This window comes from Phaethon aethereus, assembly GCF_964289735.1.
Source record: "Phaethon aethereus genome assembly, chromosome: 3".
Taxonomy (NCBI): Eukaryota; Metazoa; Chordata; class Aves; order Phaethontiformes; family Phaethontidae; genus Phaethon; species Phaethon aethereus.
In genome coordinates, this window is record NC_138576.1 from 35,403,939 (window position 1) to 35,419,672 (window position 15,734).

At 39.2% G+C, this 15,734-nt stretch overlaps 1 protein-coding gene across 1 annotated transcript; it reads left to right on the forward strand.

Annotated features, from left to right (window-relative positions):
* The first annotated feature begins 1,642 nt into the window (after positions 1 to 1,642).
* On the forward strand, positions 1,643 to 15,176 carry DDX43 (DEAD-box helicase 43). Its single transcript, XM_081997343.1, has 11 exons — positions 1,643 to 2,420; positions 3,049 to 3,104; positions 3,489 to 3,621; positions 4,995 to 5,102; positions 5,644 to 5,725; positions 7,936 to 8,092; positions 8,171 to 8,289; positions 8,576 to 8,686; positions 10,087 to 10,228; positions 13,749 to 13,849; positions 14,642 to 15,176. Exons 1-11 carry the CDS (start codon positions 2,099 to 2,101, stop codon positions 14,793 to 14,795), a joined length of 1,485 nt encoding a protein of 494 aa, XP_081853469.1. The 5' UTR covers positions 1,643 to 2,098; the 3' UTR covers positions 14,796 to 15,176.
* The last annotated feature ends 558 nt before the right edge of the window (positions 15,177 to 15,734 follow it).

Consider the following 15,734-nt stretch of genomic DNA (forward strand, 5'->3'; position numbering starts at 1 on the left):
ACATATCCAATATCATTTGCTATTGGAAGCATTTTTTACTTCTTTGAAAGATAAAAGGACAGTTTCATAACAGTCTTAGAAAGCAGTGACAAAGGCTGCTTCCACTGACACTGCAACGACATTAGCCAGTACATTACAATGTTAATTGTAACTTCTTGACAAAGTTGAATCCATATTGTTGTTAATAAAATTATTTGAAAAGTACCGTGCTTAGTGGGTTCTTTTACTTACGTAAAAGATTGTATGGTGTGAGCATATATCAGGCAAGAAAAAAATTTAATCTTGCTCATTGTTCTCCTTTTGAAGCTTTGTAGTTTTTTATTAAATGGACTAAAACACCACAAAGGTAATTTACTAGAATAAAATGTGCACAAACCAATCTGATATGCTCAGTTTCTGGTAACTGTTTACGGCGGAGTTTACTTAAACTTCTGATGTTTCAGCACCTCTCTGAAAATGAGTTTGGAAGTTGTTATTATCACCTTCCCTGTTAGATAAACAGGAATTGATTCAGGATTGGTGACCAGAGGCCTGTGCAAGGAGCAGGATTCCTAAGGGAAGGCCCATCTGCTACCTCAGTTTAACTTGAGGACTAGGTGAAGCCCCATCCTCTGGGCTGAATCGTTAAAGTTGCTCTACAGTGCTACTGCACCAAACCTACACCCATCTTTCCCCACTTTGTTTTTCCTGCAGTCCTGCTGAAGATAAGCTTTAGTATTTGAGTTATTATTATTAAACACAGAGAGCCTGTTCTTGTAGTGAAGTCACTGCCTCTGTGGAGGCTTCAAAATTGGAGCAAGACACTTCCATGTATGGGTGACACCCTATCTCTCTGACATACGTCATCTTAAATACTGAAATTTAAAGATGGGAGTCTCCAGAAGGCAGATTTTTCCACGTCAGCCATTTATACCCACAAGCTTTGTGAACACTGCCAAGCTCTGCCTGAGAAAAAACACAGAACAGGAGAAAAGGCAAACATGTATGCATGGGACATATGTGTGTTAAACAGGGCACTCTTGCTTCACGTGCACATAGAGGTGGTAGAGAAGGGTCAGAAGACAGTAGTGTGAAGTTCTTCCTGGAGAGCTAGCCTGCTGATCACAGTGGCCAAGCACAGGCAGTAGTCTGGACCTGTAAAGACACATATATAAATATTCACTATCCAGCTCTGTACAACAGGAGTACAAGACTGTGGCTAGAAAGGAAATTTAAACTCTCGATCATTTAGCAGATTTTCAGTGTAACTGAAGGGTCAGGGTTTTTTTTAGTTTTTTCTAAGGCTTGGGGTTTTTTTACTTTTTTAATGTGAGGGTGATTGAGCACTGACACAGGTTGCCTGGGGAAGTTGTGGAGTCTCTGCCCCTGGAGATACTCAGAAGGTGCCTGGGCATGGTCCTGGGCAACTTGGCTCTTGGTGTCCCTGCTTGAGCAGAGGTTTGGACACGGTGACCTCCAGAGGTCCCTTCCAACCTCACCCGTTCCGTGGTTCCATTTCCAATATTCTATCAGCTTTACTACATTCAACCATACTAAAACCTTCATTAAAGCGTCATTAAAGCTTAATTTGAGATTAAATATTGAGGTTTCCCTAAAAAAAATCCCTAAAAAAAAAGACCACAATGGATCAGCATGACACGACCCTAGACACCTAGCAAAGTTACTCAGTGCCACACTCACGCCCCAGCTGCCCCTGAAGCTGCTGCCTGCCTTCCCCACCCCACGGACTCTGGTGGCTTCCCACAGGTTCAGAACCGAGTTCTTGCCCCTCCCGTCCATAACCCACCACCGCCGCCTCCTCGTCAGTGGAGCCCGCCCAGGGCTGCCCCGAGGCCGACAGAGACGACGGGAGGCGGGACAGAGGGCGAGGCTGCCCTCACCGGCCCCGGCGCCAACAGCGGTGCACGCGCAGCGATGGAGTTCAAGCTCCGCCTCCGGCTTGGCAGGGACCGCCATAGGTTCTCCGGTCCCCGCGCTGCCTCGCCGAGCCAGCCAATCACTGCTTAGAAAGCGTCCCGCTCTGACCAATCAGCGCGCTCATAGCTTAAGGAGCGTTAAGGCCTGGGGAGCTCCCGCGGTGCCGGCCTGGGGAGCCGCTATGTCTGACTGGGACACGAGCAGCGACGAGGATGCCGGCGTGTCGGGTCGGCCGCCGTCTCCCGCCGCCGCTGCCGGGTGTCTGTGGCAGCCGCCGGCGACCCCTTCGCAGAGCGGCGAGGGACGAAGGAGCGCTGAGTGGCGGCGGGAGGCAGTGGCCGGCCTCGGAGGGGAAGAGTGGGAGCCTCGAGGCGCTGCAGGCTTCCGCGGCCCAAGGGAGGCGGCGCGGCAGCGGCTGCCCCAAGCCGCCACCGACCAAGCATGGGATGCCGCAGCCCCCCTCTGCTTCCACCTTGATAGCGCCCTGGTCGGCGCCCTCATAGGTAATAACTGCCGCACCCCCACCCTCAGGGTGCTTGGCCCGCTGAGGTAAGCAGGTGGGGAAGAGACCGGGACCCAGCCGTGGAGATCCTATGGGCCCCAGCACCTTCCTCTGCACCCTGAGAAAGTGCATTGCTGCCTTCCACCTCCCTGGCCACGGAGCGGCCCCAACCCCTTGTAATCGCCTTACATCTTTCACACCTGGGCAGCGCAGGATGCTTGTGCAGGGTACTGGCTGAAGTGCGGAGCTTGCCCGCTTGCCAGGCGAGCTGAGCTTTTCCTCCCTCAGCTGGTTGGGTTGATGTCAGTTTTCTATGGCCAGCAGTCTGTTAAGTGAGCTGAATCCCCTCTCTAGCCACATGGAGGAAGGGTGGCTCTCTCTTGAGCCGGTTTTGCTTCTTCATCTCTTCAAATGACATGGCCTTCCCCCTGCGCCCCGTTTGTGTTTTGGCTAATTGACAAAAAAGCTACCTGCCTTTTCCAGCAGTTTGGTGTCGTAAGTTCATTTATGGATGCGTGCACTCATATAAAGGTGTTTGGTTTGATCACAACCAAAATACTTACAATATATAGTTTTTGACAGATTTTGGTGTAAATCTATGTAATATATGCAGTGTATCTTTATAACAGGTCGGGGTGGAACTAAAATAAGAGAGCTTGAGGATTCTTCAGGTTCCAGGATAAAGGTACCATGTGCTATGGGTCATCTAGGCCCGGACTCTACTGGGAATGTACTTGGTTTTGCTTCCATGTAAACCAGAATTACTGCAGCAAGTTGAAGAGTGTTGCACTAGCTATAATAATTCTACTCCTTTACAAGAATTGTTGAAAAGTAAATGGAATTTAGGTTGTAACTTGACTGGCATGTGAAAATAGGGAAAGCTTACTGATTTATTTTTTATTTCCCCCTAAGTATGCATTTATTTCCCATTCTTTTAGAAAGGGAATTAAAATGCCTTTTCCAGAGAAGTTCAAATTCAGGAAAAAATCAAAGACTTGTGTTCAGTATATATTCTTGTATAATATTTGTCTTTGTAGTAAAAAAAACTCAGTAAGTTTTATGAACATAGGTTATAAAGGGAACCTATGGAGCTGAAGTAAAGATTTTTGGCAGCGTTGCAGTGCAAAACAAAGCCAAGATGTTGATTGACAAAGCTGTTACAAGATCTGGGCAAAACTACATTAGAGGTGGGAACAAGAAAGGTAAGGAATGTATTTTGTTGTTTTGTGGTTTGTTTTTTTTTAAAAAAGGCTGTGGATTGTCTTTCCAATTCTCTACCATATTATTTGGTAGTTTGCTGGAGTGTTTCTATATTATTAGTATTTTAGTAAAGTTAATTAACTTTCACCTTGTTCTTGGACAACAGCATACCTCCTTAAAACTGAAATATCTAGACATCCTCCTTTCTCAGCTGTAAACGGCTTCCCCCCCTCAAACTGCCAGACTTCTGTGAAAAATTGTTCCTGTGTGTTTTCCACAATTTTAATGAATGCAGGATGTTATACCACTTGGTTTCTTGCATTATCAGTCTGATTCCTCCAAAATACAAGTACTGGTTTTAGCTTAAGTTTTAATGTAGTATCTGTGCAGTATTAAAATTCAATAAGCTTTTATAAATGTAGTCTATAAAGCAAACATACTGATGAGAGCATGGGTGATGTTGACTTCTTACTACGTTCATAGGAAGTTAGCATTTAAGATTTGGTGTTGCACATCATGCCTCACTTTACTAGGCTTTATTGTTTTAATTTTGTCTGTTACATGGATATGTAAGTAATGATTGTATGTTGAGATGCTGCTTATGTTACTTGTGTTTGTCTTGTTTGCTTGTGCAAAAAGTTGTTGGGAGCACATACAACATCCATAGTTGTTGATCTGAGGGACTGATGAGAATCTGAGAGTTGTGTTTCAGCGTTAGAATAAGGAATGGAGTAATTGTGAGTTTTGAATTAAGAAGTGCCCCAGAAGGTGGACGAGTATGTTTCAAGAAGCTAGAAATAGTTAACACTTCCTTAGCGTATGTGACCCTGTTTTCCCCATGTTTCCTGGTTTTCTACTAATACATCATTCATTGTGTTCCAACTTGTATCTTCATTGTAAGACTTTTCTTTCCTAGGAAGTGTTAACCTCATCAAAAAAAAAAAGGGGTGTAGAGTGTAGCTACACTGAGACTTTATTATGGTGATGTTGGATGCTTTAGAAGTAGATCTTGTTCCTTCAGCTGTTTACAAATAAAGCTTTCTGTCTACATATCATCTGCTGGGTTCACAAGTTTTTCAAAAGCCTGCAGCACAACAAACCTTATTTACAGCTGGAGGAGCAACATTTCAGAACCTGTCATTACTTTCCTGTAGCTACTTAGCTAAAGATGTTGAACTGGGTTTGTACAGGTTTTACTGATGTTTCAGACTGAGGCCTAGGAAGGAATTTTCTATTTACATGCTTCATGTCTATTCAAAAATCACGTAAGAGGCCTTATAACAGGAAAAGAAAATAAGTTGTTTTGAGAGGAGGTTCCCCCTCACCCTCCAAATGGATTCTATCAAACAGCAATATTTTTGTACTAACTCCGCAGGAGAAACCTTGGACGCTACCAAGCCTGAAAATAACCCAAAGAAATCAGTGATTAACTGGGCCTCTCTTCGAGAAAACAAAGCTAAATATGAAGCTATGAAGTGGGCAGGTTAGTTTTAAAATTTTGATTGTATGGTACTTGTCTTCATATGATAAATCTGTTGAATGCTTAAACGCTTTTAATTTTTGCTTTGCAATGACTGAATCTTTCAGTGTTCAAATTTAGTTAAGTATTTGCAGCGAAGTGACCATGTCAGCATTTCTCAGCATGATCGTGGAGGACACTAGTTGCTGTGTGAAGCCTTAAACTTACTACTCAATTGGTATTTTGACTTCACCCTTTGAAAATACCGTTGTTTTGTATGTGACGGCAGCAAAAATCTGAGAATTGTTAAATACTATACTACATATGTTAGTAGAAATTAGTTTAGAACTTGAGATGTGAAGTGGTTCTTGTTGGCAGATACTTAAGTGTTTGTCTCAGCCTTCATCTTTTACATGAACAACAATAGTCTTCCACCAGTTTTGGCTAGTTTCTTAGTACAAGGCAAAGTCTGGGTTTTGGGATTTCCATCTTAAGCTTTAGTAGACTTACCCTGGAGCTGTAGCATTTCCTACTGACTCAAGTTTACTTTTTCTGATTGTTTAAGACTTACCTCCAATTGAAAAAAATTTCTATAAAGAATCATCAAGGACTGCATCTATGTCACAAGAAGAAGTGGAACAGTGGCGGTAAGATCATTTCTATAGGGAATCATCTGCTTGGCAAAAATAACTGTTAAGATAGAAAGCCCAGAAAGTGGGAGGTGAAATACTGAGACAGAAGCATTGATGTTAGGGTCTTGTAATAACTTAGATCTTCTTAGGAATTATAAACAATAACTAGCAGAGGAAGTATTATTAGTTGCTTGGAAAACTAACTTTAGGGATTAACTGCTTCTCCTAAAAGTGTTTGATCTTGTTGACTTTCAGAAGGGAGAAGAATCAAGACAGTTCAGTGGCTTTTGGCTGTTTCTATGCATTTCATGAGCCAGCATGTTCACATTTTCTAGGTCTTTCCAAATATGATTTTTCAGGTGTTGAATATGTCTTGGCTGCCATTTCCCCCCCCTATATTTTAGTCAAATACCATAATCAAAACAGATTTTAACTTCTATTACTGTTGTTTTCCTGTTTGTCTATATATCTTGCCTGTACAAGTGCATCCTAGTGAATACATGCCTCAGTTAACTGTATCCATTCATTCTGATCCAGCAGTCTACAGCATTGCTTTGCAAGAAAAGCAGATCATCTGTTTCAAGTGATTCTGCTCAGGCCCTGGTAGTAGTTTCAACCCTTTTCAGTAGTTCTAGTGAAGATGGTGAACATTCTTGAAATGTTACAGTTTATTACTTTTCTTTTTGCATGGTGTCTGTTTTTGCTCATGCATGCCCACCAGAGAAACCTTGCCAGAGTGAGCGAAGCATGGAATTGACACCTGTTTTCTTAAAGTATATGTATGTGTTATTGTCAGAGCTAGTCAAGGGCAACAAAACATTGTTCTGTAGGTTCAGAACCTGCATTGAGGAGTAGCACTTGAGTGATAAAGGAATGTTTTTCCTTGATCTAATCTGTTTGCTTTAAGGAAAAAAGACTAATTGAAAAAAATATTTCTGTATACATTAGGAGGTCGAATTACCCATTCCTTTCCTAGCCCATACCCTGCTTGAAGTAAAACTATTTGCTGAATGGAATCATAGATTACCAGGTTGGAAGGGACCTCAAGTGTCATCTGGTCCAACCTTTGTTGGTAAAAGCAGTCTAGACAAGATGGCCCAGCAGCCTGTCCAGCTGAATCTTAAAAGTCTCTAGTTGGGGCTCCGCCACTTCCCTGGGGAGATGGCTGATTCCAATGATTCCAATGGCTTATTGTTCTCATAGTGAAAAATTTTCCTCTTGTGTCTGATTGGAATCTCCCCAGGAGAAACTTTTACCCATTACCCCTTGTCTTTTCCACATGACCCCTTGTAAAAAGGGAGTCTCTGTCATCTTTGTAGCCACCCTTTAAATACTGGGACATAGTGATAAGGTCTCCCCTAAGTCTTCTTTTCTCAAGACTTAACAAACTCAGTTCTCTCAGCGTTTCCTCTTACGGCAGGCTTCCCAGTCCTTTGATCATCTTGGCGGCCCTTCTCTGGACCCTTTCCAGCCTGTCCACACCTTTTTGCATAGTGGGGACCAAAACTAGACACAGTATTCCAGAGGTGGCCTGACAAGAGTTGACTTTATCTTTGCGGGAATCTTCAGAAGAGTACAGGACTGAAGTGAAGATAAACAACTTCTGCATATTAATACCTCTTAGTTATGCAGAGCCTCAGAACCTCAGTTTTATTGTAGCTTTTTATGTGTGTTGTTTTTTGGGGGGTTTGTTTGGGGTTGGGTTATTGGGGGTTTTTTTGGAGCTTGTCTTACTGACATTATTCTTTGTTTCTAAACTGTTCTATTTGTGTTTTCTGGAGCATCCAGGCAGCTGCTCTGAAAATATTTTGGGAAGGCTTTTGTCAGAGTATAGGGTTCTGACAAAGAAGTCCCATCCATTCTTATGAGATCTAGGTTGTCTTTAGATTTAAAAACTTGTCACAGTTATTTAATTTGCAATAGAGTATAATTGAAGTCTGATATGAGAGGACTGCAGTTCATGTTAATATCCATATATAACTTCAAATTAGTAATTCGTAAGAAAGAATTCTAATTGATGCCTCCAGGGGAAGTGTTTCTGTAGTGAGGCTTTCTTAAAAGTTAGAAGAATAGTCATAAGTCTCATTCAAGAGCCTGAACTTGTTCTTCATTGTTCCAAGAACTTTAAAAAAAAAAAAAAAGTCAGAAAGGCAGTCTTTCATGTTAGCTCTACTTTTTCAGATAATGAGACTTTAAAGCAATTGCACTTCTTTAATTCTACACAGGAAAGAAAATAATAATATAATTTGTGATGACTTAAAAGAAGGTGAAAAACGCTGCATTCCCAATCCTGTTTGTAAATTTGAAGATATATTTGAACGTTATCCTGATATTATGGCTAATATAAGAAAAGTTGGTTTTCAAAATCCTACACCAATTCAGGTACTTCTTCAATTTTGATGACTCCTTAACTGAAGGTTAAGAGAAAAGTACATTTAAGTATTTGTTGTTTTATGTTAGTCCCAGGCATGGCCGATCATACTCCAAGGAATTGATCTTATTGGTATAGCACAGACTGGTACCGGGAAGACATTAGCGTACTTACTGCCTGGATTCATTCACTTGACTTCACAACCTATGTAAGGACTGCTCACATGTCTGACTTTGTTTAGCTGTGGATACTTCCCCCCCCGCTGCCCCCAACCCCCATGTGATAACTTTCTAGTAAAGAAGATAATAAATCATAAATTAAAAAAAAAAAAAACCACAACAAAAAAACCTGGTGGAATAAGTACCAAACTTGTCACCATACATTCTGTTAGTAGTAGTGTACTGAGAAAGTCTAGAACAGTATAAAAATATTCTATGTCAGATGTGGTGGACTTTGGCCTTATATACCCACATTCTAAAGATGCTTTATTGCAGATCCAAAGATCAGCGTGGGGGGCCAGGAATGTTAGTCCTTGCTCCTACTCGAGAACTGGCACTTCAAGTAGAGGCAGAGTGTTCAAAGTATACATACAAAGGAATTAAAAGGTAATTTTACTTCTCACTTGCTTGTTAAGTAATTTTTTTTCATACCACTTGTGGCTTAATTCACCAACCAAAATAATTGCATTTGCTAAGAGGGGAGGGGAAGGTAGTAAATGCAGAGTTTGTATTTTCCCAGTTTTTAGAATGCCTGTTTTGACTACTGTCATGGTGAAAATCTATTTCTTATATAGTTGGAATGCTCTGTATTTTAGCTTTGTCTATTGCTTCTTGTGGACAGTTGAGAAGATTCTAGCTGTGTCTTCTCAGAACCTTGCTGTTAGGTAGCTGTAGACAGTAATAAGATCTCCCTAAGCCTTCTCTTCAGGCTGAACAAGCCTGGTTGACAGCTTCTCCCATCATGCACTCCATCCTCTTGACCATCTTGGTAGCTGCCTGCTGGACTTGTTCCAATGTGGATATGTCTGTCTTGTAATAGAGCTGAGGGGTACAAAAACTGGATATTGTACTTGAGGTGTGGTCTCACAAGTTCTGAATAAAGGGGAATAATGAGTTCTCTCAACCTGCTGGCTACCTTCTCTGTAGTACATAGCTGGCTTTCTTTTCAATGGGGTTACAGTGTTGAATAATGTTCGGTTTCTTGCCCACCCAAGTTTTTTCTTCAGAGCCGTCTTCTAGCATGTTGGCCCTCAGCCATGGGGTAATTCCGTCCTTACCTTTGCTTTTGTTAAACTTCATGGGATTCCTGTCAGCCCATTTCTCTTTTTGTGGTCCTCCTGAGTAACAGTCTAGCCCTGTATTGTGTCGATTGCTCCCCTGATGTGGTTTCATCTGCAAATCTGCTGAGTGTGTAGGTCTTCATTTAAGCTATTAAGCGGACATTACTGTACTCCAAAACTTACTTTTAGGGCACTCTGGTAACTTTGCATAGCATTCAGAGTTAGTCTTGTAGTCATCAAATACTGAAACGTGTGTTCTGCTTCCTTCCCAAAAATAATAAGGAGTTTTACAGAGCATGTTAAGTTTGTGTGTAAGCCTAATACCTTATCGAGTATGCTGATTGTTTTAGCAGCAGAATATCTGACTTCTGATGGTACTGTTTAGAAAATCATGCATTCTTTCATATGTTTATCTGGTTTTGGTATGAATATTTTCAGAACAATCCCAAACATAGCTTAATAGCTGTCTTCCTTCCTTGCATGATTATGTTCACTGCAGTTTCAGAAGAAAGCTATTGCTGAACTGTTGAGGGAGTATCATTCAGTGTAAGTCCATTATTACTCTGATACTGGCAGTCACATTTACAGTATATCATCTGCATATAATACAGTATTAATACCAGATGATACTTTTTAAAATGAGGCAACATGGTAGCATTTATTTGAAAAAGATTTGCTTTAGTTGACCCTTAACACACTGTTTCTGTAAAACGTTTTATTTTTCAGTATTTGCATATATGGTGGTGGGGACCGAAAAGGACAGATAGATGTGGTTACCAAAGGTGTGGACATTGTTATTGCAACTCCTGGCAGACTGAATGATCTTCAAATGAACAACTTCATAAATTTGAAGAGCATAACATACTTGGCAAGTAGCTGATATGGAATGAGGAATGCACCAGTTGGGAAATAATTGACTTAGTGTGAACTTAAGCTTTAATTAAGTTTTCTTTTAAACTTTTTAAGTCTTAATTACAATACATCTTAACATTGAGATTGCTGTTGGAGGGATGGTTCATACTTACATAATTGCATTGCAGTTGTGGACTATTCCCTAGAAAAAAATAAATAGGCTTCTAGCACAGTAAGCATTTTAAAGATGCTAAATTGTTATCTTGTATTAGTAATGTTTGCTGTTTTAAAGCTCACTTTGTCAAGACAGTTATTAATGGATGAAATGCCTTTCCCAAGTTGTCTTTTCCTTTTCTTCTAAAGGTTACCAGTAACTCAGGTTCTTATTAGAACTTGTGCAGCAAGCATGAGAGTCACAAACAGTTAGATATTTAAATGTTTGGGTGACTGACTTTCTTTTGATCTCAGTGGGAAATGTCTTCATTTCATTCTTGCCTGTTGCTGTGCTGGACACTTAAAACCATTGCTATTTTGTAAAATACTTTCATATATTTAAATTATTTCTGAGTTGTTTGTTTAACTGGAGACTTGTTGCCTAGTTTGACAGTTTGGGCTGCTCTCCCTCCCTTATCTCCACCCCTACTCCCCTCTAAGGGTTAAATACTTATTTATGCTGTAACAAGTTAGCTCCAGTTCTAGCTAATAGTTGTGAGCTTACTGGCAAGGCCAGCATCATTAGAAATTTGGCCATCTGGAAAAAAAGAATATTATTGGAAGATAGGAGTGTAGCCTCATGTAGAGTAACATGTAATTGCTAAGCAGGAGGAAAAAAGGCCTGAAAACCTGCTTTCTGGAACTATAGGAACATTACTAATCTTTTTCTACCAAGGTGAAGTATGGTCATACTACAGGCATACACTGGTTTGTGAATTAAAGAGTATGTATGTAACCAAAATCAGGTGTTCCAGTATGTGTGGGATATAATATAGTATGACATTACTAAAAAGAATTAGCTATCAAATTGAAAAATAGGGTGATGTAAAGCAGGAGAAAAAACATTTGTTTTTCTACTGCTAGCAGTGAAATATTTTCACAAGATTGAAACTGATGCAAGGACCATGTTTTGCAAAGTGGGTAATGTCTCATGCCTCAGACTTTCTGGAAATGCTGTGCTTGTTTCGGTTCCATGTGAAAAGTTGGACATCCAAAATTCTTTTTTTTTTATATTGCCGTATATTTTTCCTTGTAATTTATTGTACTTTTTAATACATAAGATGCTTTCTGTTTCCACAGCTTCACTGTCAATTTTCAGTCAACAAATAATTTAATCTTGCAGCCTTATTTCAGAGAAAAAAGAGGGATATTGGACTTCAGCTTTAACACCTTGGATGAAGAATGCTCTTCACTGAAGAGCTTAATGTACAGTTTTCATTTAGAGTTATTGACAAGTCTTGTGAATGCTCCCAAAGCGCACTGAGTATTATTTGCTGGTATGATACAGTTGTTTCCCAAAGGACCTCCAGCGTCAGAAACTGGGATACAATTGTTTAAAAAGAACAAACAAAAAAACAAACTCTGTTAGAGTTAATCATATTTGAATATACACTGTACATAAGGTGAACTGGAGGCAGGGAATTTGTCATCTTGCCTGACAGAACCATGAAGTCGGTTGCAGTCTTGATTGAGATTTTTAGGAACCCATTTATTCAAGATAAGACTGCTGTTTTTCATGATCTCAGAAGAAAGACTGGGAAATTCTGTCATATACAGCCTTTTGATTGTTTATAATACATGTCATTTGAAGACTGCTTTCTGTTTTGCTGTGTTCAGTGTATATCAGTATTCATTCATCAGTAATCCAAAGTGCTTTTTTTCTTTGGACCTTATGCTCATAAAACAAAAGTAAGGAAATTGGAGTTGTGCATGAATAATTGGGAAGCATTTAGGGGAAAGAGTATACTTTAAAAACAAAATTATGAAGTGGAATATAGAAGGTAGATTGGAGTAGTCCTTTTATTCTTCAAATACAAAAAACCAGTGCAAATCTTGCCAATAACTAATTCAAAACAGAGGAAAGAAAACAATTTTCACATGAAGAACTTGCTTGTAGGAATTTCTTGCCAAGAAATAGAACTAAAATGAATAATATTAACAAACAAGTTAATACGTATAGACAACAAGAAATCTAAGATTATGTCAGCTGGAGGGAGATTTAGCTTGTAAACCAGGAACTGGCTATGAGGAGTTTGGAAAAAGTAGTGCTAATATCTATCTTATATCTGTTACAGCCTTTATTCTTTATTAAACAGCTATCAGAAATAAGGAAAGTAAATTTAAACTACTCTGATCCATCTAATACACATACTTGCATGCTTTCTTCTCCCTTTCCAGTGAAGTACCAGTGTGCTTAATAGCTTAGAAGGCTTCTGCTGCTGAAAAGGGCTTAGCAGCCAACTCTGTATACAAAATTAGTGATGTTTCAGCCTTGCTATTGTATTAAAATCCAAGTAGTTAATGAAATCTCCATGAGTCCTTTGAAAATAAAGAGAATTAAATCAAGAAATAGAATTCAGTCTAATTCAGTCTCCTGTCTCTCAGCTGATGATTTGGTATTATTTCAGAGATTTACATAGGTAACATACTAAAAACCTTTAATGGAGTAAAACATCTGAAAAGAATGGAATAGCAAAATCAGGACAGTAGAAAGGGATTATCATCAGTGTCTTGTGTTTCTGCATAAATGACTAGAAAATGTCAATACATAAAAGCATGATGCATATAACTTTGATTATGTAAACTCTATTTGAAAATTAAAGGAGAATGAGTCTTGAATGGCAGCCTTCTTCCTTTGTATGAGACTCTGAAAACATTCACAAGTGTGCCTGTGGATTAGAAAAAATATCAGTTCCAAATACTTGTACTCAGGCCTTCAGCTCGCTTGTTCTCTTTTGATTTTTTTAACAGATGAAACAAGTTTGAGCTCTGGGAATTCTGCAGTGTCCTATTGTGAGCCAGACTGTACAGGCTGGCTTTTTTCCTACTTCTAATGAGGAACTAAATTGATAACTGATATTTTGGTCTGGTATGAGCTCTCTAACAAGGTAGAAATGAGATTTTTCCCCTTTAATTTACAAAAAAAAATTCTTATTGAAAGAGTATTGTGTGCGGACCCCCACAGGTTTGGTCAATTTTGGTTTTGTTGGTTTTTGTTTCTGTGTGTTTTTGGGGGTTTTTTTTAATTCTGTGCTTAACTTTTAGGCACTGACCAAATTATTGTTCAGACAAACAAACGGTTGTTGTTTCTTCTTCATTGACTTTAAGTGCCCTTATTCTTGTTCTGCCTGCAAAGGTATTACTAAATGAAAAAACATCAAGGAAATTGAAGGAGTGAAATAGAAGTTGAACAGGTTTTGCAGTGCTTTATGGAGTGGATTCTGCAATTAAAATTGTTACCATTAAAATGGTCCACTATGTAATGCCTTGCTGAAACCCTTATCTAAGGAACTAAACACAATAAATAACCTTTTTCTGAGCAGGTTTTAGATGAGGCTGACAGAATGTTGGATATGGGATTCGAACCTCAGATAATGAAGATCCTAATAGATGTGCGGCCTGACAGACAAACTGTTATGACAAGGTATGTAAACATAATAGTGCTCAGTCCCTGAACACTGTAAACATAAGGTTATTGAACAAGTTAACTTCAAAGCAAATGTGTCAGTTTTACTAAAACTCTTACTAGCCTAAATGGGAATGGCATCAGTTTTCTTTCTAATTTTCTTTCTAATTCTAATCAGTCCTAATGAGTCATTTGACAATTTTATTTTCATTTCTTACCCCTTTCTGATGTTTTACATCAACTATAAAACCAACTGAGTTCTTACCAAAAAATGAAGGTGTCCTGGGAGCGCTAGAATTTGCTATATCAATTTGAAATGCCAACTTCTGCTTCTCCATCTGGAACCAAACGTGTGTCCTAACCTTCTGATCAGTGTCTGTGCTAGTCTGTACATGTATTAATTTTGAAATTAATACAGCTTTTGGGAGCTTAACAAAAATTATTGCTGGGATATTCTATTGTTGTTATATCTGGCGTTGCAGCTATTGTTTTAGAGATAAAAACAGACTAGAAGCTTGCTTATTAGGTATCATTGAACTACTAAACTCCTTTTTGGCTTCATTAGAAAGGCTCCATAACTGTTGTCTGTACTTTTAACCTGGAACGTTATCTTTTAAAGCTTGAGTGCTGTTTACTAATAACTTCTTAAGATCATTCCTAAATGTTGTATAAGCTCACTACTGTTATTGTGTACTCAAGTATTTCACTGGTGGATGAGAAAGAAAAGAAGAATGTGATGAAATTAATGAATTGGAGAAAATGCTGCACTCTATTCTTATGTGTGTGTTTTCCTCTTCACTTCCTGTTTAGTGCTACTTGGCCTGATGGTGTTCGTCGCCTAGCAAAATCCTATTTGAAAAATCCTATGATTGTATATGTTGGCACTCTTGACTTAGCAGTAAGTTGTTGGGGTTTTGGTGTTGTTTTTTTTTTCCTTTTGTTTCAGAGAAGAACCTACAGTTAAACCAGAAAATAGTTTGCTTGTAACTATAGGTAAATAAATGCATGTAACTGTAAAATCAATCCAAACTTTCAAAAAACAGCTCCATACTATTCTTTTAAAGTTTCTTTAAAAGTTTAGAAAGAACTAAAAAAAAAAAAAAAAACCCACAGCTTTGTTCTTAGGTTTCTGTAACAAGATCTTGAAGTCCGAGACCTTCAGCGACATCACAAGCGACAAGTATTAATCATATTGAAGTTTGTATATTGTACTTTGCACTGCCACATGTTCTTGCCTGAACCCTTGTTTTTGCAGCCTTCACTTCTGATCAGCAAGTTCTTGTTCCTTACTTTCCCTTCTGAAGGTGTTCTTTCTCATGGGTACAGCTCCTTATCTGGATGTGTGTTTCTTAACTGCTGCTTTCTCAAAGAGAGTGGAAGCTTTCTGTTAAATTCCTGGAGGGCACTTATCTAGAGCAGGAAAGCATATGTTGGAGTAAGAACTGTCTTTAAAGTGTAAATCTTCTAATACGGAGATGTACTTGCATACTTGTCATGCTTGTGCAGCTATGTGTAGTTGGCTTCAGTAACAGCAGAATTCACAGAAATAGTAGTTCTTCTAAGACCTTTGTGTCCCGGTCTAGAGGTTGCTTTAAGCTTGGTTCTTAAATTAGGACACTTTCCTTTTCAGTTACACCTTTTTAGTGATAGGGAATGCGGAAACTTAGTATCCAGTACACTTTTAGGTAGAAATAGGGGGGAAATGTACTTTTCAGCTGTTCTGTTCAGAACTATGCTTTTGTCAAAGGGCATTACTTGTCAAAGACAGAGGATCAGAATTTGAAAGATACCAACTGCTATTTCAGCTTTCTTGTCTAATGCATTCATCTTTTTAATAGGAGCTTCTCTTAATTGAAGAGGTGACCACTGGGGTGAGGAGAAAGGGTTCCCATGCGGAGAATCT